Raw genomic sequence first — 25,826 nt, forward strand, 5'->3', positions numbered from 1 at the left:
AACTTCTTTACTTAGATTGTTATCTGCTGGGTAAAAGTAACCCAAATTTACTCGGAGTTAAGAAGAGTGGATGAACATTGAATGTTGAGAAGCACTTAAGAGTATACTCTAAAACACTGTGGTTACACACACACACACAAAATTATGGTCTGTAGTCCAGGCAAGCCTTAAATTCCAGCTCAAGTTTATTTTTAAGGATTAGTTGAGCAAGTTTGGAGTTGGAAGTGAGAGAATCGTGTTTAAAGGAAAGGGTAGGTCATCCATAGAACAGCTTTCAGTCATTACAAAAAAAAAAAAAACTTGCTTTTATAGTACCATCTTCCCCCATTAGGCCTACCTGCATACTGTGCTTCATCAAATCTAAGATCACCTCACAACTATACCATTATTTTAGGCACCACTAAAAGGCAATGTATTGCTAACAAAACTATGACAAACCATTCATAATATATCCAGATTTCAGAGATGTTACAGTACATCTTAGTTGATGAAACAAAAATATACAAAACATGAGACACAGTAAAAATGGTAACTGCCACTTCATTATACCTTTTCACAAGCAAATAGTGCCCAAAAATGTGAACAGCCAGACACAGTAGCCCACATATGTAATCCCAGATACTCTGGAGACTGAGGCAGAGGATCACTTGAGCCCAGGAGTTTGAGACCAGCTTGGGCAATATAGTGAGACTCCACAGAAAAATTTAAAGCCAGGTGTGATGGCACACACCTGTAGTTCCAGCTACTGGGGAGGCTGAGGCAGGAGGGATGGCTTGAACCCAGGAACTGGAGGATGCAGTGAGCTATGATCACACCACTGGACTCCAGCCTGGGTGATGGAGTGGGACACTGTCTCTTTAAAAAATGTGGGCCAGGTGCTGTGGCTTGCACCTGTCATCCAAGCACTTTGGGAGGCTGAGGCGGGAGGATCACTTGAGCCTAGGAGTTAAGAGACCAGCCTGGGCAACACAGACTCCACAAAAATTTTTTTTTAAATTAGCTGGGTGTGGTGGGATGCACCTGTAGTCCCAGCCACATGGGAGGCTGAGGTGGAAGGATCATTTGAGCCCAGGAGATTGAGGCGGCAGTGCGTGGTGATTGTGCCCCTGCACTCTAGCCTGGGCAACAGCGAGACCTTGTCTCAACAACAACAACAACAAAAGGCTATCTATTGTGGGTACACTGCCTATGGGGTAGTCCTGCTCCACAAGGAGCAGTTTTAAAAAAAAGGTTTAAGAGTGTTTTATGTAGCATTTTTTTCATATTTACATTTACTCACCATATGGCTTCAAAAATTATAAACATACTCAACTAAAACTACAGATCACCATTGTCCTCAATGACACAATTTTTGTATGGCGTACCTTACCTGTAATTCTATTTCCTATGGGAGGATTTAAGAGATATCTTAGGAACACTATTTAAAGGGATTTACTGAAGTGCCAACCTTGTGAATGATTTTACCTCAAATTGTTCAGTGGTAAGAAAGGTAATAAAGCATTTAGTTTGGCCTTTAAATAGGCTAATTTTTTTTGTTTTGTTTTGAGACAGAGTCTTGCTCTGTCGCCAGGCTGGAGTGCAGTGGTGTGATCTCAGCTCACTGCAGCCTTTGCCTCCCGGGTTCAAGCAATTCTCTCGCCTCAGCCTCTTGAGTAGCTGGGATTACAGGCGCGTGCCACCACGCCTGGCTAATTTTTCTTTTTTTTAGTAGAAACAGGGTTTCACCATTTTGGTCAGGCTGGTCTCAAACTCCTGACCTTGTGATCCGCCCACCTTAGCCTCCTAAAGTGCTGGGATTACAGGCGTGAGCCACTGTGCCCGGCCTTACTAGGCTAATTTTTTAAACATGCATTTTTAATTACCAGAATTTACCTGATAAAACTACGCTTTGCCAAGGTTGTAAGACTTCTGAAAAGACAGAACTAGCTTTGTTGCATTTCACGAAGGACAGATCAGTTCGTCTGTATAGGCTATAAGCAGGTAAGTAGTGCACTCTATTGGTGAAGGATTTCTGTTGTTTTGGAAAGCCATCTATAGCTGGCTGCATGAAGGGAAATCCAAAATCCAGATGACGTGGCGTGAGTCAATGAGATGAGAAACACTGGTATTTTCTTTACAATTTCATTTTACAAAGAGCACATTAAACTAAAATTTTATGAATTATGACTTAATCTAATAGTTCAACAGCAGACTCAAGAAAAGCACAGATGTGATTCTAACAGAAGACTACTCATATGAACAGGTTTAATGCAACATGGAATGCGAAAGATTAGAACCATTAAAGTATTTAATTCTTCAACTTTAAAAAATTAAATAAAATCAAAATAGGATAATGACCAGAATAGTGCCATTATAATCACATCAAAAAGTAAAGCTTCCATCAACATTTTATGAATTTGGCAATCTAGTACAATACATTTTTAAGTATTGTGTTTCACTCAATTTTGTGATACTCCATTTTTGAAAAAACTTAGAAGAGAGGCTTCAGATACCCATGAAAAAAATCAGGGTAGAAACACATAGGCTGAGGTTTGCTAATTCACTGTGTAAAAAGGACCTTAGATGTCCCACTATAATTGCTCTTCGGTGTTTTTAACAAATGAATAGTTATAATTCACAGAAAAGACAAGTGGTACTTTTTATCTACATAGACTATACTATATAAACTTTTAGTAAAACATTTAAATTGTTTTACTTTTAATCTCGTCAAGTAATTTTCATTTCTTCTACTTTAAAAGGTTGACCAGGTTGTTTGCCTGTATTGGGATCAACGAATGTTGGACTATACTATGTTTAGTTGTAATAACTAATTTATCCACCCTGACTTAATATGTGGGAAACAATACACCCCTAAGTGTATTGAGATGTTTCTTTGAAACAAAAATATTTAATTTTATGCATGTGATAAACAGCCTTATTCAATGTATGCTTTTTTTAAATGAGCAACACAGATAGCAGATATATAACTCCTTATTACCCATACTCTTGACTACCAAGAAAGGAAGCCAAACTTTTAGAAAAATACAATGCAAGAAAAGATTCAAGTTAAAAATATATTCCTTTGGTTAAAAATCATCCCCTTTATAATATTCATTTGTAATCTAAATTCACAGCATGTCCCACCAGCCCAAAGTAATCTTCTAAATGTCATTATACTTGTAGTATTACAATGTTTTTTCAGTCCAGTATTTATGGAGGTCACTTGGCTGCAGCAACAAAATATTTCAACTCTAGGAAGAGTGTAGCCTTGTAGCATTAGCCCCTTTGACAATTTTCTTACAAGATTTTTACTTTAGAAACCTCCGACACATGTAGTTTTCTTCAGATACAGTATATCCAAACTTTTTATAGAAACCAACATTTTGTGGTAGACATTCAAGGGTAATCTTGTAACAGTTCAGTTTCTTGCTTAGCAAAGTAAGGGTTGATAATAACCTGAAATTTAAAAAGGGGGTAGGGTGAGGAGATAGCATTTATTAATAAAAATTGATTCTAGTAACAATATGAATTAATGTTATAAAACTTAAGTTTCCTTAGAAACAGGTTTAGATTATGGCTTTTCCCATTGCATTCATGTAAGTTGATAAGCATTTAAATCACCAAAGCATTTTTACTTAGAGTCAAATATACTTTTATCTAGTAATCTGCAGCTCACTAATAAACAGGACAAATACAAAACTCACCCTAAGCCCTCTTTAAAAATGAAATTTAAGGCCAGGTGCAGGGACTCATACCTGTAATCCTAGCACTCTGGGAAGCCAAGGCAGGTGATCGCTAGAACCCAGGGGTTTGACACCAGTCTGGACAACATGGCAAAACCCCAACTCTACAAAATATAAAAATTAGTAGGGCATGATGGCACATGCCTAAAGTCGCAGCTACTCCAGAGACTGAGGGGGGAAGATCACCTGAGCCCAGAGAGGTCAAGACTGTGGTGAGTAGTGATTGCGCCACTGCACTCCAGCCTGGGCAACAGAGTGAGTCTCTGTCTCAAAAAAGAAAAGCAAATTTTAAGATGCATGTTAACACTAAAAACTCAACCTTTAAAAAAAAAAATGACCAAAATTATTTTGTAAAAATTCTTTATTTAAATATATTTAAACAACTTCGGAGCAGTCAACATTCCCACATAAAATGAGTACATAATAGCTTTGCTCTTTAATCATTTTTAAAGCTACTTTAATATTTGTGAAGGTGTGTATCAGATTAACTCAAGATTGATCTAATTAATATGAAGTGGAAACAAAGCAAGTCTACATTTATACAAAGTTTCTTAATGAATCCAAACCCAGTATTAAAGTGTGGATCGAAGTGCCTTAGAGGATAAAAACTATAAAAGATATACAAAGTTGAAGGGTCTGCCCATGTTTGAACAGACTAAAAAATCCTATTTTTAAAAAACAAAAGACCTTGACTGAAGTATGACTGGCTGGTTGCAGTGGCTCATGCCTGTAATTCCAGCACTTTAGGAGGCCAAGGATCACTTGAGTCCAGAAGTTCGAGACTAGCCAAGGCAACATAGCAAAACCCTATCTCTACAAAAAATTAGCTGGGTGCAGTGGCGTGCACCTGTAGTCCCAGCTACTTGGGAGGCTGAGGCGAGAGGCTCACTTGAGCCCCAGGAATTCAAGGCTGCAGTGAGCTGTGATCGTACCACTGTACTCCAGCCTGGGCAACAGAAAGAGACCCCATCTCTTTAAAAAAAAAAAAAAAAAAAAAAAAGCATAAATTAAATTAAATAGACTAGAACACAAGAAATCGGTCTGTTTTGTTCACTGAGGTATTCCAAATACCTAAAATAGCATCTGGTACATAAGCAGGTATTTAATATTTGTTAATTCCTTAAAACTCAGAAGAGTTAATGTTAAAAAGCAAGTTCTTGGGCCAGGCACAGTGGCTCCCACCTGTAATCCCAGCACTTTGGGAGGCCAAGGCAGGAACACTGTTTGAGACCAGCCTGAGCAACATGATGAGGCCCCATCTCTACAAATTTTTAAAAATTAGCCAGGTGTGGCATGTACCTGTAGTCCCAGCTAATTGGGAGGCTGAAGAGGATTGTTTGAGCCCAGGAGGCTGAGGCTACAGTGAGCTGAGATTGAGCCACTGCACCTCAGCCTGGGTGACAGAGCTGTCAAAAACAGACCTTGTCTCAAAAACTAAAAATTATAATAAATAAGAACTACAAGTTCTTACAAAATGGCAATAAATCAATACCACTTATTTATATTTATTTTAAATGATTTAGATAAGTATATACAGTGAAGGCTGTTTCAGTATGTGTTTCCACAACTTAGGAGAATGAGAGATCATAGAATATTCTGTAATAACTGAACATTTCCTTTATTTTTAAATATGACAGAGAAGCTGGGGCAAATCTGATTAGCCCAAAAGTTTATCTCCTAGTACGAGAGTATTACTATAAAAAGTTAGTAGTTTAAAGATGTTACTGTCTGTAAAGAAGTATGCTTCCAATTTTCAAACTTTAAGGCAAAATATGTATAGTAATACTTTATTTCTTCATGAAATTCAGCCTAAACTATTGGAATGAGAATGAGTTCAAAATTAATGAAGCCAAAAAGAACTTCAAACAAGTATCTTGTTAAGAAACTAAACTGGAACAAAATTTATCCAGAGTTACCTTGTTTCTGCCTACTTACAATTTGCCAAGCTGCTTTCCTCTGCATTCATCACTAACAACAACATCTTCTACTCTTCCTCTCTGAAAATATTTACAATGTTTAAAGGAGTAAGCATTTACTTTTGTTTTTAGCTAAAACGAGTTGGTAAGAATTTACTGATAATAAGTAGTATATTTTGTAAACTTGAACTTAACAGAAACCAAATGCAAAAAATATTATACAGCGAAGGCTGTTTCAGTATGTATTTCTACAACTTATGAGAAGGACAGATCATAGAATATTCTATAATAGTTGAACATTTCCTTTGTTTTTAAATATGACAGAGAAGCTGGGGCAAATCTGATTAGCCCAAAAGTTTGTTTCCTACTAGTATGAGAGTACTACTATTAAAAGTTAATAATTTAAAGATGTTTTTACTTATTAGAGGAAATAGTATGAGTCAACTTGTGACCTAAACTTGTTTTGGCTATGTCCCCAACCTTCTCACCCCATTGTCTTTAAACAAATATCAGGATCAACATCACCAAAATGTAACCTTTTCATAAATATATCCATCATTCTATTCCTTGCTTACTAGCAAGTTATTTTAGATATCCAAATAAAATTAATGTCTAGTATAGAAACCCCACCGAAATTCCTAAGTGTGACAGAACACATCCCAAGTGTTCCTACCTTATTCTCACTGAATTAAGGTTTTCTCTCCCTCTTTTTTTATTTACTATTTTGTGTGAGTTATTGAGGGATGAAAGGGCACTACATGCATTAGATGTATCATAATTAGAACAGAATAATCTGAACCCATTACCATGTGGAAACAGAAATTTATGCTAATGTAGTATATTCAAAGTTGTTTTTTTAAAAGAGTAACATTAGGGATTTTGTGCATTACTGCTAAATTGTTTGGTTTCTCTATGCCTATACCAAATTGATCCACCTTACAGAACAATTTTAGCATACAATTCATACTGTTATACATTTTCTTTCTTAAAGCTCTCAGAACACACTGGGAAAAGGGATTTCTAAGAAGCACTGAAAATCAATGAGAAAACAGATTTGTCTAATGGAAACTCAAAGTCAGTTGTGCTAGAAAACAGCTATCCATTTTACTTATAAGCAGCACATACCTTAGCACAGGAATGGATGAATTTATGTTCTATAATCAGAGTTGCCGTAGCAACAATCTGTCCTAGAGTCACATCTTCTACAACTGTAACATAATAATCCCCAGATTTCTTCATATGCTCAAAAGATTCTGTGGAAATTGGATAACAAAGTGTTACATAGTAGACATTCAATTTTATGGGGAACCAGAAAAATACTAGGATTAGCTGACTTAATTACTAAATGTTTAAAGCTGTTTTACCATAGTAATTTACCTTCCATTTCTAAAGAAAATATTACCAAGTAGTTGAAATATCAGCAATTAGTATCAATTGGAATATAACCTACACATTCAAAATATCTGCTAGCAAAATAAAGACTAATATAGCTATTTTAGATGAACAACACTTAAAAAAATACAAGTAAATGGCTGACGTTGCCACTTCCATGACTAATGAAAACTTCAATTTCTTCATTTACTTTAAATAGATCTCTTTAACTTTTATACTCAACAGATATTCAAATATAACCTTTGCACATTTTAACAAGAGCATGTTTACATGGCTCAATTCTAGAATTTTTAGTCTTTTGCTTTCAAAATATTTTTACAAAATATATTTTAATTTTCCCTTTGTGATGGAAAGTGTTTTGTGATAACACGACTTGCTTGTTTGCTTTGAGAGCACCTTGCAAGGAGGTGAAAACATATCTGTTTCCAAGTAACTTTTCCAAGTCACATAGCAAATAGGTGCAAAGATACTTCCCCTCAAATGGATTTTCAGTACTATTGCTGAAATAACATGGTTTCTCATCTAATTCATGTGCATGCAAAGAAAAATTCAGGAATAAAAATTGAGGCTAATAGTCTCTCATATTGTTAATTTCTATGGTCTCATTCCAGATAGAGATCTAAAATGGGAAAAAGAAATAAATTCAGTGAATGAAAATAAACAATGAGAATCAGAATGATGGTCCTCATTCTCAGGAGGGTCAAATAGAATTCAATACAAAATTCCCTATTATAAGGAAATGAATTGTAATTCCTCAGCTATTAAATATTACTAAATATTTAGTAATGATAATAATACTTCATTTCCTTTATAACAGGAAAAAGCAGTGGTAGAGCACTGGACAGAATTAAGGTTTTATTCCTCACCGTAGCAATAACTACGTGTGATCTTGGGCAAGTCTCTGGATCTCTCTAAATTCCTATTTTCTCCTATGTCTAAAAGAAGAGGGGCAGGGTACGAGTGGACTAACTCTTAAGATGCCTGCTAACCTTAAACTTCAATACAAATAAACCCCAAAATAAATTTAAAGCATATGGTCCTGCTTTTTTGATTCAGTAATGAATTTCTGTAAATAACCACAGTAAGGGAAATACTACAAAATAAAAAAACGAAAAACCTCTAGAGCTAACACCTAGGTCCTATGGTACAATAATTATCTAATAGTCAGATAGTTTGCAAAACAAAGTTACTGGTACATTTGGATTCTAGAACAACTCAGCCACATTAAACATTTAAATAAGAAAACGGCTAATTTGTTCTTTGAATAATTTCCAGCTATTTGAACAAAAACAGAAGTGGGCACTGAACAGCTCTAAACAAAAATGAAATCATGTTTCCCTTTATTTCAGGAAAAAGAGGTTATAGTACTTACTCATAAATTGTTCAGGGCTGACAACTCCAGTCTCTGTTAGCTGACCCAATACCTTAAAAAAACCTAGTTTTGAAAAACAGATTTCAAATTATGAGACTAGCAAAAGGAAGACAGTATGAAAATAAGCAATATATTAAGCAGGTGGGCTTTACGGGCAATTATTTTTTCAGAACTTTCTATAATCATCTTTTAATTATTAGAATAAAGTGAACCCTATTCTTCTATAATCACTACATATAACAAAAATAACAGGTTTTACCAGTGCTTCTGCCTGCATAAGATGTTTTAAATAGTGCTGACCTTAATATCCAGTATTTATAGACCCAGAACATACATTCTTCAATGTATTATATTTTACATTAAGTTTAATGCAAAGGGTGCCAAATTTTCCCAAATATGTGATTTGGTTTTACTTAAAGGTGCAATATGACCAAATACAATATTTGTAAATTAAAGTATAAGTAACACTGTTGAGATTACACTCTTTAAAATTGTAATTTCTAGTGAATTTCATTAGTGTTACCTGAAATTGATGTGAACAGTACACCTGGAATTTTGAAAATCTTTAACTTTTCTACACTCAATAATTAGGCCAAAATTAGGCCCTTCAGGCTGTCTAGCAAAGAGATAATTGTGAAAAGGACAAAGTTGACTTTTAATTACCAAAGTTTAAGGAAGTTAACTTGGAGAATTTAGATGTTAAAAAAGAAAGAATTGTACAAAAACCCTTTCAACTTATCCAAGGAAAATTATTTCCGCCTTCATTCCCCAACCAGCTTCTTAAGATCCCTCCTTATGTGTCATTATACATGATAATTTAATTTTTGTTTATGAGAAATCTTTTTGGCTTAATTAGGAAGGAGTGATGTTGTATTTAAGTCATTTTAAATATTTCACAGTAATATTTGGTAGCCATGACACACACTCATTGGTATTGAGTGTCCATCACTAAAAACTAAGTATTATACAAAAAATAGTCCAAAAGTCAAATATTAAAAAAAAATTATCTGCATCATAATGTTTATAGAGAAAAATGGAAGGCTAACTCTAATTTTACACAGGATTTTGTACATTACCTCTATTTAAGTCAGCAGTACAAAGAGGCCTCAAAACCAAGCCTTCTCCAGGATGTGTTGGGGAAATGGCTGGAGAAAATGTAGCTGTATTCTGACTCCAGTCTACTTCTTTGAGTAGACTTGGGTCAAACATAGGAGTTTCATCAGGTTTCATTTTTCTAGTAAGGTCTAAAATAAAAATTTGAATATTAAGTCACTTTATTTAATAGAAGAAAAATTATGATTGTTGAGAAAGTTAATATAAATTAATGCAATTAGAAGCATTCTTTAGCAGATATGCGAGATATTTTACTGCAACCTATCCTGAATCTAACATTAAATTCCACAACTACATATAAATAGAAAAATCATGCCTACTATCAGATAAAAAAATGGCTAAGTGACTAAATTAGTAAGTTTTAAACTATAAAATCCCATTTATTATCAGGTCTTTTTTTTTTCAGACAGTCTCACTCTGTTGCCCAAGCTGGAGTGCAGTGGCATGATCCCGGCTCACTGTAACCTGTGCCTGGCTGGGTTCAAGTGATTCTCTTCTTTCAGCCTCCTGAGTATCTGGGATTATAGGCATGTGACACCACGCCCGGCTAATTTTTTTGTATTTTTAATAGAGACGGGATTTCGCCATGTTAGCCAGGCTGGTCTCGAACTCCCGACCTCAGGTGATCCGCCCGCCTCGGCCTCCCAAAGTGCTGGGATTACGGGCGTGAGCCACCGCGCCCGGCTATTATCACGTCTTTTAAAACATGTTTTTCCTCTGGGTTGGTGCTACTAAATGAATAGCTGACTTTTCATGGGCTCATAAATTTTTTACATTATGTTCTTGGATTTTATTATTGAGCCAAGAAGGCATCAGTTTCAACAGGAAATTGCAAGGGGAAAAGAAATTAAAAAAAAAAAGTAATCTCTTAGTCTTACTTGCCAATAAAGAAAACTTTCAGCCGTGCGCGGTGGCTCATGCCTGTAATCCCAGCACTTTGGGAGGCTGAGGCAGGCGGATCACCTGAGGTCGGGAGTTCGAGACCAGCCTAACCAACATGGAGAAACCCCGTCTCTACTAAAAATACAAAATTAGTCGGGCGTGGTGGCGCATGCCTGTAATCCCAGCTACTCGGGAGGCTGAGGCAGGAGAATCGCTTGAACCTGGGAGGCAGAGGTTGTGGTGAGTCGAGATTACGCCATTGCACTCCAGCCTGGGCAATATAAGAGTGAAATTCCCTCTCAAAGAAAAAACTTACTGGCCATGTAGCCTTTTTTTTTTTTTTTTTTTGAGATGGAGTTTCGCTCTTATTGCCCAGGCTGGAGTGCAATGATGTGATCTTGGCTCACCACAACCTCCGCCTCCCGGGTTTAAGCGATTCTCCTGCCTCAGCCTTCTGAGTAGCTGGGATTACAGGCACCTGCCACCACACCCAGCTAATTTTTTTTGTATTTTTAGTAGAGACGGGGTTTCGCCATGTCAGCCAGTCTGGTCTCAAATTCCTGACCTCAGGTGATTCACCTGCCTCAGCCTCCCAAAGTGCTGGGATTACAGGTGTGAGCCACCATGCCTGGCCACATGTAGCTTTTTTTTTTTTTCAATGAACCATGAATAGAAGAAAATTGATGAACAGGCTCAATTTTTTTTTGGCATTCTCAGAAATACTTTACCTTGGCTATGCTAGATATACACTGCAGGATTTTGTTTTCACAGCAGATTTTCTAAAAATCTGTAGTGTGGGCCAGGCATGGTGGCTCATGCCTTTAATCCCAGCACTTTGAGAGGCAGAGGCAGGTAGATCATCAGAGGTCAGGAGGTCGAGACCAGCCTGACCAACATGGCGAAACCCTGTCTCTACTACAAATACAAAATTAGCCGGGTGTGATGGTGGCCACCTGTAATCCCAGCTACTTGGGAGGCTGAGGCAGGAGAATCGCTTGAACCCGGGAGGTGGAGGTTGCAGTGAGCCGAGATCACACCATTGCGTTCCAGCCTGGGCAACAAGAGTGAAACTCCATCTCAAAAAAATTAAATTGAATTAAAATTAAAATGTATAGTGTAAGTTTCTCAGTTGCATCTAAGCAGCTTAAAAATAGCTGGTGTTTTTCATGCTATTGAAAAGTGATCATGATATTTCCCCCTCTTTCTTGAACATTTAGAAATGAGCAGGTTCTCACTAGTTGCAGTGTTTTAAAACTGAGACTAAGTAACAGAAGTAACGATAGAAAGGATGAAAAATAAATCATACAAAGCATAAAACTGGGGCCAGGGGGCTTCTGTGCAGCACAGAATTGCTAAAAGAAACAGATGCTTCCCAACAATTAAAAGTTGCATATTCCTTATCCAAAATGCTTGGGACCAGAATTGTTTCAGGTTTTGGATTTTTTTTTTTTTCCCAGATTTGGAGATATTTGCATATACATAATGAGATATCTTGGGGATGGGACCCAAGTCAAAATTCACTTGTGTTTCATATACACATTATACAGATAGCACAAATATTTTACACAATATTTTAAATAATTTTGTGCATGGAAAAATTTTTGTACATGATACGAGATGTGGAATTTTCCACTTGTGGCATCATGTTGGCCCTCAATAAAGTTTCAAATTTTGGAGTGTTTTGGATTTTTGGATTAGAGATCCAAAAAAAGCAGTCCCCAACTTATTTCTATATCCAGTTAAAGAAACCATATTTTAATGAGAGAACAATTTGCCCAATAACCTAACCCCCAGTTGTTCCTTATTTCATAAGTCACAGTATGCTTTAGGGCAAATATTCTTAACTTTTCCTTAAAGATGGATAATAAGTTTCTGCCTGTATAATCCTATGTAACTATATAAGCGATGCTGCAATATACTAGTTATGGGAAGGTAGTGTGATGTGATGTAACAACAGAAGTTAACACTTGCTCAGCACTTCTTATGTGCCAGACTGTTGAAAGAGCTTTACTAATTCATTTATTTCAACCATCCCACAGGTTAGGAGTGGTTATTACCTACATTTTAACAGATGAGAAAATGTTAAGTAACTTGCCCAAGGTCACAAAATTAGTGGAGCCAGGATTTAAACCTAGGCATAGAAAGAGCATGAGCTTTGGATTCATACCTGGTGTTCAAATGTCAACTGTGTGATACGTACTAAGGTAATTAAGCTTTTAGAATCTAGTTTCCTCATTTGTAAAATGGAGATGAAATTACTGGGAGAATTAAATGCATTACTGTATGCAATCATGCACTTAGCAGTGCCCGGAATACTGCAAGTACTTAATAAGATATATGCTAGTTAGCAATAAATTTAAAATTCAAGTTTATAAATTCTTGTTCATTTTTTTCATCTTTAATTCATGAATCAGGCACTGTGCTGGTTACAGGAACTACAAAAAGAATGACAGGCTCTTATGTTTATGTTATACCAAAAGTTAGCATTCTTGGGTAGAAAAGAATAACGTAGTTTATAATGTAGACTGCTGAGAGGTCCCCCTGGCCACACACACACAAAATGATTCAAATTATGCTGCACACACTATACCTAGTTCTAACAATATTAAGGAAAATATATAAATTGTGATGATCAAGCAGTCATTTCAAATTTAACAAGTTTAATAGCCATTCAAAATAGGTTTTTTGTTTTGTTTTATTCTGTTTTGAGACAGGGTTTCACTCTGTTGCCCAGGCTGGAGTGCAGTGGTACAATCATAGCTCACTGCAGCCTCGAACTCCTGGGCTCAAGTGATCCTCCTACCTCAGCTTCCCACATCAGCCTCCAGAGTAGTTGGGACTACAGGCTCATACCACCACACCTGGCTAATTTTTGTATTTTTAGTAGAGATGGGGCTTTGCCATGTTGGAAAGGCTGGTCTTGAACTCCTGACCTCAAGTGATCCTCCAGTCTCAGCCTCCCAAAGTTCTGGAATTACAAGCGTGAACCAGCATGCTCAGCCGAAACAAGTTTTTAATAGATGAAATTGAGTCCACATGTTTTAGTGTTTTGTCTAAATTGGACCCTTCAGGTTTTTGTGTGTAATCTCATCTGAATGGTAGGTAGCAACATTGTTTTTCAGGTATGTAGATAAACAGGCTAAGTATTAATAAAGTGAAATGTGTACAGTATTAAAAATGTAAATTCCTTGAGGCAGCACACTATTTAAACATTTTGGTCATGCTATTAAACATATAGTTGTAAATACAAAGTTCAAAGAAAACTCAAAAGAGAATTTAAATCAACCTTAACCACATTTAACTAGATTCCTTTTTCCTATAAAGTTGTCTGTGTTTACAATAAAAATGTGGTCTAGAAAACATGAAAAATAGGGTTAATAATTTTCATGAGAGGGAAGAAGTATACAGGAAAACAACTAGGATTATGAAGCCCTTAAATAATGAATTTTAACCAGGAAATACTAATATTTTCTTGTACTTTTCTTTAATGAGACAGTCCTTTTCCACAAATGATCATAAAATTAAATAATATTGGCTAACACTTATTGAAAACTTTCTATATGTTAACTGTTAAAAATACAATGAACGATGTATCATTATTATCCCAATTTTACAGATAAGGAAGCAGGCACAGTAACTTGCTCAAGGTTAGAGTGCCAATAAGGAACAGAGTGAGCATTGAAAATGAGGCAACAGGGCCAGCTTCAGAAGCCGCTGACCTGTGCCGCTACACAGGGCCCTGCACTTAGTTTAATACCCTGCTGCCACTGTTTTGAAGTTCTTAATTTTTTAACAAGGAACGCTGCATTTTAATTTGGATTACCACAGATTACGTAGCCAGTCCTGCTAGGTAGTATGACTTTCAGACTCTGCTCTTAACCATTACACTGAAGATGCACTAGAGTAGATAAATTCCCTATCTTACTGTTGTACAAGGGTTAAAAATTAAGTCATAAGCAGCACTTAGAACCTACATTTGGAAAATGGGAATCAGACTAGTCAAAATACATTAAACAAAGCATTCCAGATTGAAATAAGAATCTATTAACCAGGCAATCAGAAATTAACATCAAAAATTTTTTTATGAGCTATTCTACAAAACAGAGCCATACTGAAGGCCCACTTTAGCTCCCTCTATCCTCAAACGGTAAAATTCTGCTGGTGCCCAACTAAGGTGCTGGGCAAGGTGAAGCAAGATATGACTTGAAACCCGGTTCCAAGGGGGTTTAGAACATAATTAAATAAGTAATTTTATATAAATAATCTTTTAGCATCTTCAGGTGCCCAGATACTGCAAAACTAGGAAATTTCTGCAAATAAAATTGCACAGTTGTGTGAAGCGGAATCTCATCATTAGGTTCTTTAAAGTTTTTAGATGAACTTTAAACACTAACCCCCCTTAAGTATTCCTCAGAACCTTTTCTGATTAATTGCTAAATTAGCAGGCGTTTAGAAGACCCGTTTAAGCCTAACCCTAGCCCAATAATGCCTAGTGAATGAATAACGAATAAGACTTACCTGTAGGTCACATTTCAGAAAATCCAGAAGGACAAAAAAAAAAAAAAAAATTCCCAAACTGCCACAATATCGCGGAAAGCATACACCAAATTCATTTTTACTAGTCATCACATCAATTGAATATTTTTTCACTCAATTGAATATTTTTTAAACAAAACTTCAACTATTTGGCGTCTGAGCCTCTGTATCAGATTGGAATAGGAATGGGGAGAGAGGCTGCTGCTAGAAGCAACCAACGGAGAGCAACAAGTAATAGACACTGGAGATGAAGATTTTAAAAGTCGATCTACAAATTTTAAAAACACAATCTAAGGCCAAATCTAAACCAGCCTATGTATTTCTCAAGAGCTCCTGGGGCACCTTCTAAGTAAAGGTGAATGGGGGAGGGGCGGACTTCGGATTCCTTTATATTCATTTTGTAACAATTTCGATAACAAGAATCCATTCTGAATCTATTTCGTTAATGATGTTTAACACACCTGGCCATATTTTAAATTGTGTAACTGCATGAATGTTCAAAAGTATTTTCTGTTAGTTTAACCTTTACAATCTAGGCGTTATTCCCAGTCTACCGATGAGGAAGCTGCAGCACCTGAACTCCCAAGACTTGCCCCTTAGGTAACACAGCAAGTAAGTGACCTGGGGCTAGAATCCTCTTGTTTTCGCATCTTGAGCTCGATTACCATCTTCAACAGACCCCAATCTTTACATCATCATACCATACAGCTAGCGCTCTCTCCCCTATTTAGCAAATCCTGCCTAAATTAATTTCTTGAGATCCATTCTAGGATTCGTTCATGAGGGATTATCCTAACAAAACGAATCCTATAATCGCCCGTTCAATTTTGTATGAAAATTTTAAATTAGTTTGGCTTACATAAACATCAGCTCCTACAACAGAAATCACAGTACACTACTCGGTATTTCTAGGGGTAGGAGCCTAGGAAAAAGAGACAAAGATGACCCTCTGTACCCTGGGGAAAGCGCCGACCTAGTCGGTGCGGAGGTGGTCTTCGGAGCAGCTGCCTCAGTGGCTCCGACCACCGTGGGATGCGCCCGGGAATGGGAGAAGAGAAAGGGGCCTGGGACGTTCGTGCCCATTCAAAACCGATGGCTGCAGAGAGCGCGACCAACTGTCTCATTTCCCACGCCAAAGTCTGGGGAGCGAAGTTCCGACCCCAGTCCCAGTTCCAGCCCTGCCAGGCCAAGACCCGCGTATGGCCGGACCGCTGGCCATCATCCTTAACCTCTGCTCCAGGCGCGCGTGCGTTCAACTTCCTGGGAACCGCGCTCCACACCATGTGCACCCAGCTGGCGAGGATTAACGCCCGACTCCTCCACACAACACCCCCGCGGGCCTGGCCGGGGCACCAGACACACCTGTTAGATAAACCTGAGGGCAGGCCCGCCCCAGCCCGCAGGACACACGGTTCCACTCTTGCGCCCCGGCCCCGGTCCCTCCTCACCCGTAGAGGCCCTGCGTTCGGCGCTCCTAGCCAGGCGCGTCGGACTCTTCCCCACCAGTGTGCACAGCACCGGATCCGGATCCGGCTTCAGCGCCAGCCCCACCTCCTCCTCCACCGCCCGCGCCACAGTTGCGAACCGCGGCCCAGACGTGGCAGCGCCAACGCCTCCACCCCGCCTCTGCCCCTCACGCAGGGCGCGCGCAGGCGGGCGGAGGCGGAGGCCAAGGCACCACCCGCCCAGGCCCGGAGAGCGAGGGGCGGGGCCCGGAGAGCGGGGGCGGGACCAGGAGGGCGAGGGGCGGGGCCTGAGGCTCGCGTCGGCGCCCGGGGCGGTGGCCGCCGGACCAAAGCTGGCCTCTCCCGGCTCCTCCTCCTCGCTCCCCAAGGCCTTTCCCACCGCGTCATCGTCTCGGTTTATCTGCAGATACGTCTACCTAGCATTCAGCCCTGCAGCGTAAGTGGTGACCAGTGTGGGCCTCTTTGATCCTGAGACCGAAGGCTCGGCCACTGGCCCTGTCCATTTGTTCCTTGTTGCCCTCCCTTCATGATTCAATCCATTAATTAGGACTTTTCCTACCAGCTGGCAGTTCAGAGCTCCGCATCCCCAGGCCTCTGAGTCACAGTTCCTGCCTTCATGAAACTAGGAGTTGGGGCCACTGCATTCTACTCCTTCGGGACTATTGTTTCATTTCTCAGTCCCTCAAACCCTTTATTGGATGAACATGGAGTTAGGACACTGGTTCTCCACTGCAGCAGTTTTGCCTCCCAGGAGACATTTGGCAATGTACGAATCATTTTCAGCCTCTCAACTGGGGTGAGATGCCATTGGAATCTACAGATGGTGGAGGGCACAGGCGAGTAGAGGCCGCGAATACTGCTTCACGCCTTACAATGCGCAGGACAGCGCCGCACAACAAAGAATTACCTGGCCTGAAATGTCTGGAGTGCTAAGGTTTAGAAAGCTTTCGTTAGGAGAAGAAAAGTAACTTTTTTCAGAGCCCCATTTCTGAAGTGTCTTACCTAAGTAGCACTTTGTCCCTATTTTAACAGACGAGGAAACAGAGGTTCAGAGATGTTACATAATTTACAAAAGTCTCATAGCTAGTAGCTTCCCTTCCTTGCCTTGTACCATAATTTTCAATTTATTGAAATCGCAAAGTATTTTATTCTTAAGCAATAGTATTCAAAGAACCCCATAGATCATATACCAGAAATCATATTTTTTGCTCATTTGTGAGATTTAAATTTCAGTTAACTCCTTTACTGATTTATGCTTTCTCAGAACTTCAAACATCAGTGAGCTGATGGCATCCACATCTCTGTTTTTACACCCATACATACAAAAGAATATATAGGGCATGAGCAGGATGTGGTGGTATGCATCCGTAGTCCCAGCTACTCCAGAGGCTGAGGCAGGAGGATTACTCGAGCCCACGAGGTTGAATCCAGCCTGGACAATAGAGCAAGACCCTGTCTCTAAAAAAAAAAAAAAAATGTAAGGCACAAATAAAATAAACACTCATGGCTGGGCGTAGTGGCTCACACCTGTAATTCCAACATTTTGGGAGGCCTAGGCAAGTGGATCTCTTGAGCCCAGGAGTTTGAGACCAGTCTGTGCAACATGGTGAAACCTATCTCTACAAAAAAAAAAAAATACTGAAAATTAGGCAGGCATGGTGGCATGTGCCTGTAGTCCCATCTACTCAGGAGGCTGAGGTAGGAGGATAACCTGAGCCCGGGAGGCAGAGGCTGCTGTAAGCCATGATAGCATCACTGCACTCCAGTCTGGGCCACAGAACAAGACCCTGTCTCAAAACAAACAAAAATTTTAAAAAATGCTTACGTACACACCACTAATCTTAAGCATATGGCCCTTCCCGTTTTTCTTATCAGACTTCTGGTCAAATGTTTTCAGTGAATTTATCCTGTACAACAAACTGCTCTATGTTTTATAAATTAGCAAAAAGTGAAACGTAAGCAATTCTAAAATCACAGAACACAAGACTCGTGAGAGGTACCCCCAGAGATCTCATACATTCCACATATACTCCTCCTTACCCGCATTGGGCCATAAGAACCCAATTTCTCCTTAATAGATAAGGTCAATCACTCTAGCCAGTACAGTTAACCCCTTTCTTTGCCTGTAGGTTCTCTTGGCAATGAGCAGCCCAAGATAACCAGGAGACAGTCTCAACTTCTGGTTTAATGGAACCATTGGTATGTCCTTTGGTGATTTTTATTTATTTTTCTAGATTCTTAGAAGAAATGCTGCATTCACCAATATTCTTTTTTTTTTTGAGAGGGAGTCTTACTCTGTAGCCCAGGCTGGAGTGCAGTGGCGTGATCTCAGCTCACTGCAGCCTCCACCTCCTGGGTTCCAATTAAGCAATTCTCCTGCCTCAGCCTCTTGAATGCTGGAATTGCAGGTGCGCACTACCACACCCAGCTAATTTTTGTATTTTTAATAGAGATGGGGTTTCACCATGTTGGCCAGGCTGGTCTTGAACTCCTGACCTTGTGATCCACCCACCTCGGCCTCCCAAAGTGCTGAGATTACAGGTATGAGCCACCACGTCCGACCAACAACAATATTCTCATTGGCACAAATAAGGCTATTATGTGGATAAACATAGATGTCAGTGATTGAGTTGAGAAGTGATTCAGGAACGTTGGCCTGAATGAGAAGTTTAAGAATAACTTGGCCGGGCACAGCGGCTAACACCTGTAATCCCAGCACTTTGGGAGGCAGAGGCAGGCAGATCACGAGGTCAGGAGTTCAAGACCGGCCTGGCCAACATAGTGAAACCCTGTCTCTCAGAAAAAATACAAAAATTAGCTGGTGTGGTGGCACATGCTTGTAGTCCCAGCTACTTGGGAGGCTGAGACAGGAGAATCACTTGAAACCCGGGAGGCAGAGATTGCAGTGAGCCGAGATCATGCCATTGCACTCCAGCCTGGGCAACAGCGAGACTCCATCCGCCCCCCACAAAAAGAATACCTTAGCTAATTTATTTCATTTATATTTTCCTCTTATTGTTTGCACAGGAATTAGATATAACAATCCATGTCTAATTAAGTATAGAAACAACTATACTATAGGTATTCAGTAGGTATTACAAGTTCCAAGTGATAAGATATTATAATTTTAAATTAGCCACATTGTTTCTTTCTTAGTGGTATATAAATTAATAGTGTGTCATACAATGGATGTGTCTAAGATTGGATGAAATATGGTACAGGCCAGGCCGGGCACGATGGCTCACGCCTGTACCATTCCAGCACTTTGGGAGGCTGAGGTAAGTGGATCATGAGGTCAAGGGATCGAGACCATCCTGGCCAACATGGTAAAATCCCGTCTCTACTAAAAATACAAAAATTAGCTGGGCATAGTAGCACACGCCTGTAGTCCCAGCTACTCAGGAAGCTGAGGCAGGAGAATTACTGGAACCCAGGAGATGAAGGTTTAAGTGAGCCGAGATCGCGCCACTGCACTTCAGCCTGGCAACAGAGCAAGACTCTGTCTCAAAAAAAAAAAAAAAGAGGTAATATGGTACATACTTAATATGGTCTTAAAGTTATAATTCTCTGTTATGGTTTTAATGTCCCCTCCAAAACTCACATTGAGATTTAATTGCCATGGTACAGTATTAAGAGGGTGAGGCCCTTAAGGGGTGATTAGGTCATGAGAACTCTTCCCTCATATAATATGGATTAATGCTGTTACCATGGGAGTCGGTTCCTGATAAAATGGATGAGTTGTAGCTCCTCCCTGTCTTTCTTTCTCTTACACCACTCCTTCCATGTGATGCCTTCAGCCATGGGGTGACCCTCAACAGATACTGGTACCATGCTCTTGCACTTCCCAGCCTCCAGAACTGTGAGCCAAATATGCTTCTTTTTATTATGAATTACCCAGTCTTGGGCATTCTATTACCGTAGCAGAAAATAGGCTAAGACATTCTCTAAACATGTTTATAAATTATTTCATTTGATCCTCATATGAATCCTGTGACATAAGGTGGGCACTATTATTTCCATAATGCAAGTGAAACTCAAGCAATTTTCCTTTTCTTTTTGAAACAAGTTCTCACTCTGTTGCCCAGGCTGGAATATGGCTACACAATCTCAGCTCACTGCAACCTCTGCCTTCTGGGCTCAAGCAATCCTCCCACCTCAGCCTCCCGAGTAACTGGGACTACAGGCGTGCAGCACCACACCCAGCTAATTTTTTTGTATCTTTATTAAAGATGAGGTTTCACCACATTGCTCAGGCTAGTCTTGAACTCATGACCAGCCATGAGTTCAAGCCATCATGTGCCCACCTCAGCCTCCCAAATTGCTGGGATGATAGGCATGAGCCACTGTACCCAGCTATAATTTTTCTTTTTTTTATGAGTGAGGCTGTGTGTCTGTTCTGCTAATAAAGACATACCTGAGACTGGGTGATTTATAAAGAAAAAGAGGTGCTCACGCCTGTAATCCCAGCACTTTGGGAGGCCGAGGCAGGTGGATTACCTGAGGTCAGGAGTTCAGGACCAGCCTGGCCAACATGGTGAAACCCCATCTCTACTAAAAAAATACAAAAATTCGCTGGGCGTGGTGGTGGGTGCCTGTAATCTCAGCTACTCGGGAGGCTGAGACAGGAGAATTGCTTGAACCTGGGACATGTAGGTTGCAGTGAGCCAGGATCATGCCATTGCACTCCAGTCTGGGCGACAAGACTGAAATTCCGTCAAAAAAAAAAAAAAAAGTGAGCTGGGATCATGCCATTGCACTCCAGCCTGGGCAACAAGAGTGAAATTCCATCAAAAAAAAGAAAGAGGGGCTAGGCAAGGTGGCTCATGCCTGTAATCCCAGCACTTTGGGAGGCCGAGGCGGGCTGATCATGAGATCAGGAGATCGAGACCATCCTGGCTACACGGTGAAACCCTGTCTCTACTAAAAATACAAAAAATTAGCCAGGCGTGGTGGCGGGTGCCTGTAGTCCCAACTACTCGGGAGCTGAGGCAGGAGAATGGCGTGGACCCAGGAGGCAGAGCTTGCAGTGAGAGGAGATCACACCACTGCACTCCAGCCTGGGCAACAGAGCAAGACTCTGTCTCAAAAAAAAGAAAGAAAGAGAGAGAAAGAAAGAGGTTTAATGGACTCCTAGTTCCCCATGGCTGGGCAGGCCTCACAATCATGGCAGAAGGCAAAGAAGGAGCAAAGTCATGTCTTACATGGCAGCAGGCAAGAGGGCATGTGCAGGGAAACTCCCCTGTATGAAACCATCAGACTGGCCAGGGATGGTGGCTCATGCCTGTAATCCCAGCACTTTGGGAGGCTGAGGTGGGTGAATCACTTGAGTTCAGGAGTTTGAGACCAGCCTGGCCAACATGGAGAAACCCTGTCTCTACTAAAAATACAAAAATTAGCCAGGTGTGGTGGTGGACGCCTGTAATCCCAGCTACTCAGGAGGCTGAGGCAGGATAATCACTTGAACCCAGGAGGTGAAGGTTGCAGTGAGCCAAGATCATGCCACTCTACTCCAGCATGGGCGACACAGTGAGACACCATCTCAAAAAAAAAAAAAAACCTATCAGATCTCATGAGACTTATTCACTATCACGAGAACAGCACAGGAAAACCCACCCCCATGATTCAGTTACCTCTCACTGGGTCCCTCCCATGACACGGGGGGATTATTACAATTCAAGGTGAGATTTGGGTGAGGACACAGAGCCAAACCATGTCACTTTTTTTCTTTATAGACATTTGAACTTAAGAACTTAATAAAGCTTGGCACGGCTCACACCTGTAATCCCAGCACTTTGAGAGGCCGAGGTGGGCAGATCACTTGAGGCCAGGAGTTTGAGTCCAGCCTGGCCAACATGGTGAAACTCTGTCTCTACTAAAAAATACAAAAATTAGCCAGGTGTGGTGGTACACACCTGTGGTCCCAGCTACTCAAGACGCTGAGGCAGGAGAATCACTTGAACCTGGGAGGTGGAGGTTGGAAAAAAAAAATAACAACCTTGAAATATTACAGAAATATAGAACAAGGAGTGATCAGTCTCCATATTTCTGCCTTCAAAGATAACCACCGTGTTAGTCCGTTTTCACACTGCCATAAAGATACTACCTGAGACTGGGTAATTTATAAACAAAAGAGGGTTTAATTGATTCAGTTCCACATGGCTGGAGAGGCCTCAGGAAACTTACAGTCATGGTGGAAGGTGAGAGGAAGCAAGGCACACCTTCACAAGGCAGCAGGAGGGAGACAGAACAAACGGGAAACTGCCAAACACTTTCAAAACCATCAGCTCTCGTGAGAACTCCCTCACTATCACAAGAACAGCATGGGGGAAACCGCCCTCATGATCCAATCACCTCCCACCAGGTCCCTCCCTCAACACATGGGGGTTGCAGTTTGAGATGAGATTTGAGTGGGGACACAGAGCCAAACCATAGCAACCACTGTTAACAGCTTGATAGATGTTTCTTCAGACTGCCTGGGTTTCATTTTCAGCCCTTCCATTTAGCTGACAGCCTTGGACAAACGATTTGTCCTCACATTGTCCCAGTTTTCTCATGTCAGTATAATAGTACAGGCTTGCAGAGTTTGATGAAGGTTTAATAAAATAATATATGTAAAGTGTTCAGCATTGTGCCTGACATATAGTACGTGCTTAATAAATGCTAGTTTGTGTACATATATTTGCATATAGTCAGAATAAGTCTGCAATAACAAACAACCTCCCAAATCTCTGTGGCTTAACACAACAAGTTTTTTTCTTGTCTTACACCAATTGTTAGGGCACTTTCTCCACGTGATCACTCAGGGATGGAGGCTAATGGCAGTTCTACCCTATTCTGGTCAAAATCTGAAATACATGACATCTTTAGCGACCAGAATAGTGAAAAGAGACTGGAAAATCATATATGGAACTTTTACTGCCTCATCCCATAACTGACATCCTTCCCTTCCGCTCACAATTTATTTGCCGTGTTAGTAATTGTAACCCTGCCTAGCTACCAAGTTAGCAGGGAAATTCAGAGTAGAGAATATTTGGTGACTGCTTAATCTCTGTCACAATCCACATGTTTTTTCCCTAGCATTGTATAATACTGTCCAAACTGTGTTGTAATTTTTTTTTTTTTTTTTGGCATGTGACATTGCTTTCTTTTAATTTAAGTGAAGACAAAACCTGGCGACGTTCAGAGACTAACAGCGTCATCCAGGTGGTCAAGTACAATTTTGTCTTTCTTGGTTAACCAGGTCCTAATTTCAAGGTATTTCCACATGTTCTTTAAAATCACCTGAAACTACCCTGCGCAGGCTCACACCACGGCTCTGTACCAAGGGCTTGGACCCGCCTGCAGCGAGACGGCATGTCACTAGACGTCATCATCGTCAAAGAGATCTTCAAAACCATTTAAAAAGTCTACATGAACAGCCTTTTCATTAGTTGCCAAGTCCATCAAGAACCTGGTGCTGCCTCCCGCCTCATCCAGGTCCATGTAGGGCCCGGCGCCCTCGGGAAACATCTTATCCACCGCCAGCTTCATCTTGGGCTGCGGCGCTCTAGGCCCACTTACGGCCACGGGGCCGCTTCCCATTTTTCTACTTTTTAACAACTCCCTGTATTAATATTCATTCACTCATTGACTGTTAAGCCCTTCTATGTATAAAGAATTGTTCTAGGTACTAGGACATATCAGTGAAGAAAACATTTGTTAATCCTTGCCTTCATGTAGTTTATTAGATTGTGAACAGATCAGAAAAAAAAATGTAAAAAATTATAAAATGTTAGGTAATCAAAGTTATGGTGAAAAATAGGAAAGGGAAGAGGCAGAAGGAGTGTTGAGGTGCAGTGTTAAATAGAGTAGTCAGAGAAGACCTCTCTGAAATGTCATTTGAGTTAAATTCTGAAAGGTGTGAGGAAGTGAGCCTTGTGACTATGTCTAGAGGAAGAGCATTCCAAGAAAATAAAACTGTCAGAGTGGCCTGGTGATGCCTGAAAATGCATTTTACTATTTTTGTACATGTCTGAAATTTTCCATGAAAAAAGTTAAAAACAAAAAGTAGCCCTGGTAAAAGGGAGGTCGAAGTGGGCGGATCACTTGAGGTCAGGAGTTGGAGACCAGCCTGGCCAACACGCTGAAACCTCGTCTCTACTAAAAATACAAAAAAAATTAGCCGGGCATGGTGGCAGGCGCCTGTAATCCCAGCTACTTGGGAGGCTGAGGCAGGAGAATCACTTGAACCCAGGAGGCGGAGGTTGCAGTGAACTGAGATTGCGCCACTGAACTCCAGCCTGGATGGACAGAGTGAGACTCCATCTCAAAAAAAAAAACAAAAAAAAAAGAAAAAGAAAAAAAAAATCTTACCAGTGTACCTCCTCAGAAATACTGTTTTAACTTGTTTGTTTCTCCACCCCTTCCTTAACTCTGGCTCCAGACATTGCTGGTTTTTACTGTATCATTGTTTCTCATATGCTAATTTCATCTTTCCAATTATTTGCTAAATTCTTAATCATGTCTTATCCTTTTTTATTCCCCCCTTTGTATCTTTCCTTCAAAGTGATTGGACATATAATAAATTATCTATTAAAAAATAGTAAATTGAGAAGTAAAACAGTGATGGCTTTACTAAATATGTCAGTCTCTAATTCTTATTGCATTTTACTATGTTGAGGATGTAAAAAAGCAGGTTGCAGAAAATATATCCACAAGCAATTTAAAAGTTTTTAGCATTAGGGCCAGGAGCAGTGGCTAACGCGTGATCCCAGCACTTTGGGAGGCCAAGGCAGGCGGGTCGTGAGATCAGGAGATCGAGACCATCCTGGCCAACATGGTGAAACCCATCTCTACTTAAAAAAAAAAAAAAAAAAATACAAAAATTAGCCAGGAGTTGTGGCGTGCGCCTGTAGTCCCAGCTACTCAAGAGGCTGAGGCAGGAGAATCACTTGAACCCAGGAGGCAGAGGTTGCAGTGAGCTGAGATTGCACCACTGCACTACAACCTGGGCGACGGAGGGAGACTGTCTAAAAAAAAAAAAGTTTTTAGCATTAAAGAGCTGGTACTGCCAAACAGTGTGGCTTACACCTGTAATCCCAGCACTTTGAGAGGCTGAGGTCTCAAGAGTTTGAGACCAGTCTGGGCAATAATACAGTGAGGCTCCATCTCTACAAAAAATAAAAAACAAAATTAGCCAGGCATGGTGCTACAAGCCTGTAGTGCCAGCTACTCAGGAGGCTGAGGTGGGATTGATCACACTACTGCACTCCAGCCTGAGCAACAGAGCAAACCCTATCTCAAAAAAAAAAAGTTGGTTCAAAAATACTTTGGATATTTTTTCAAGCAATTGGACAGATGCAAGGTACAATTGGAAAATAAACCTTTCTTAGTCACATACTTATGATTCTTTCACTTAAATTTATTCTTTCAGGCCAGGCACAGTGGC

At 40.2% G+C, this 25,826-nt stretch overlaps 2 protein-coding genes across 7 annotated transcripts; both read right to left on the reverse strand.

The window, feature by feature from the left end:
• Positions 1-167: 167 nt before the first annotated feature.
• On the reverse strand, positions 168-16,582 carry GNPNAT1 (glucosamine-phosphate N-acetyltransferase 1). 6 transcript variants are annotated; one of them, XM_063715151.1, is made up of 8 exons: positions 16,382-16,512; positions 9,479-9,646; positions 8,403-8,465; positions 6,764-6,891; positions 5,658-5,719; positions 3,909-3,985; positions 3,735-3,826; positions 168-3,435 (listed from the first exon to the last, which is right to left on the reverse strand). In XM_063715151.1, the coding sequence occupies exons 2-8, from the start codon at positions 9,630-9,632 to the stop codon at positions 3,376-3,378; spliced, it is 636 nt and encodes a 211-aa protein (XP_063571221.1). In that variant the 5' UTR covers positions 9,633-9,646; positions 16,382-16,512; the 3' UTR covers positions 168-3,375.
• Positions 16,583-23,758: 7,176 nt separating this feature from the next.
• Positions 23,759-23,929, reverse strand: LOC100446146 (COP9 signalosome complex subunit 9-like). Its single transcript, XM_054530672.1, has one exon. The coding sequence runs from the start codon at positions 23,927-23,929 to the stop codon at positions 23,759-23,761; it is 171 nt and encodes a 56-aa protein (XP_054386647.1).
• Positions 23,930-25,826: the final 1,897 nt, after the last annotated feature.

The sequence above is a fragment of the Pongo abelii genome, chromosome 15 (genome assembly GCF_028885655.2).
Source record: "Pongo abelii isolate AG06213 chromosome 15, NHGRI_mPonAbe1-v2.0_pri, whole genome shotgun sequence".
Lineage (NCBI taxonomy): Eukaryota > Metazoa > Chordata > Mammalia > Primates > Hominidae > Pongo > Pongo abelii.

Excerpts from the sequence above, each read along its gene's own strand:
- LOC100446146 (XM_054530672.1), bottom strand. The coding sequence starts at position 23,929 with ATGAAGCTGGCGGTGGATAAGATGTTTCCCGAGGGCGCCGGGCCCTAC.
- GNPNAT1 (XM_063715151.1), bottom strand. The coding sequence starts at position 9,632 with ATGAAACCTGATGAAACTCCTATGTTTGACCCAAGTCTACTCAAAGAA. Across the intron at positions 3,986-5,657 it reads GGAAAGCAGCTTGGCAAATT|AGACTCACTCTGTTGCCCAG; the intron begins GTAAGTAGGCAG and ends TTTTTGAGACAG. Across the intron at positions 3,436-3,734 it reads CCAGAGTGCTAGGATTACAG|GTTATTATCAACCCTTACTT; the intron begins GTATGAGTCCCT and ends TTTAAATTTCAG.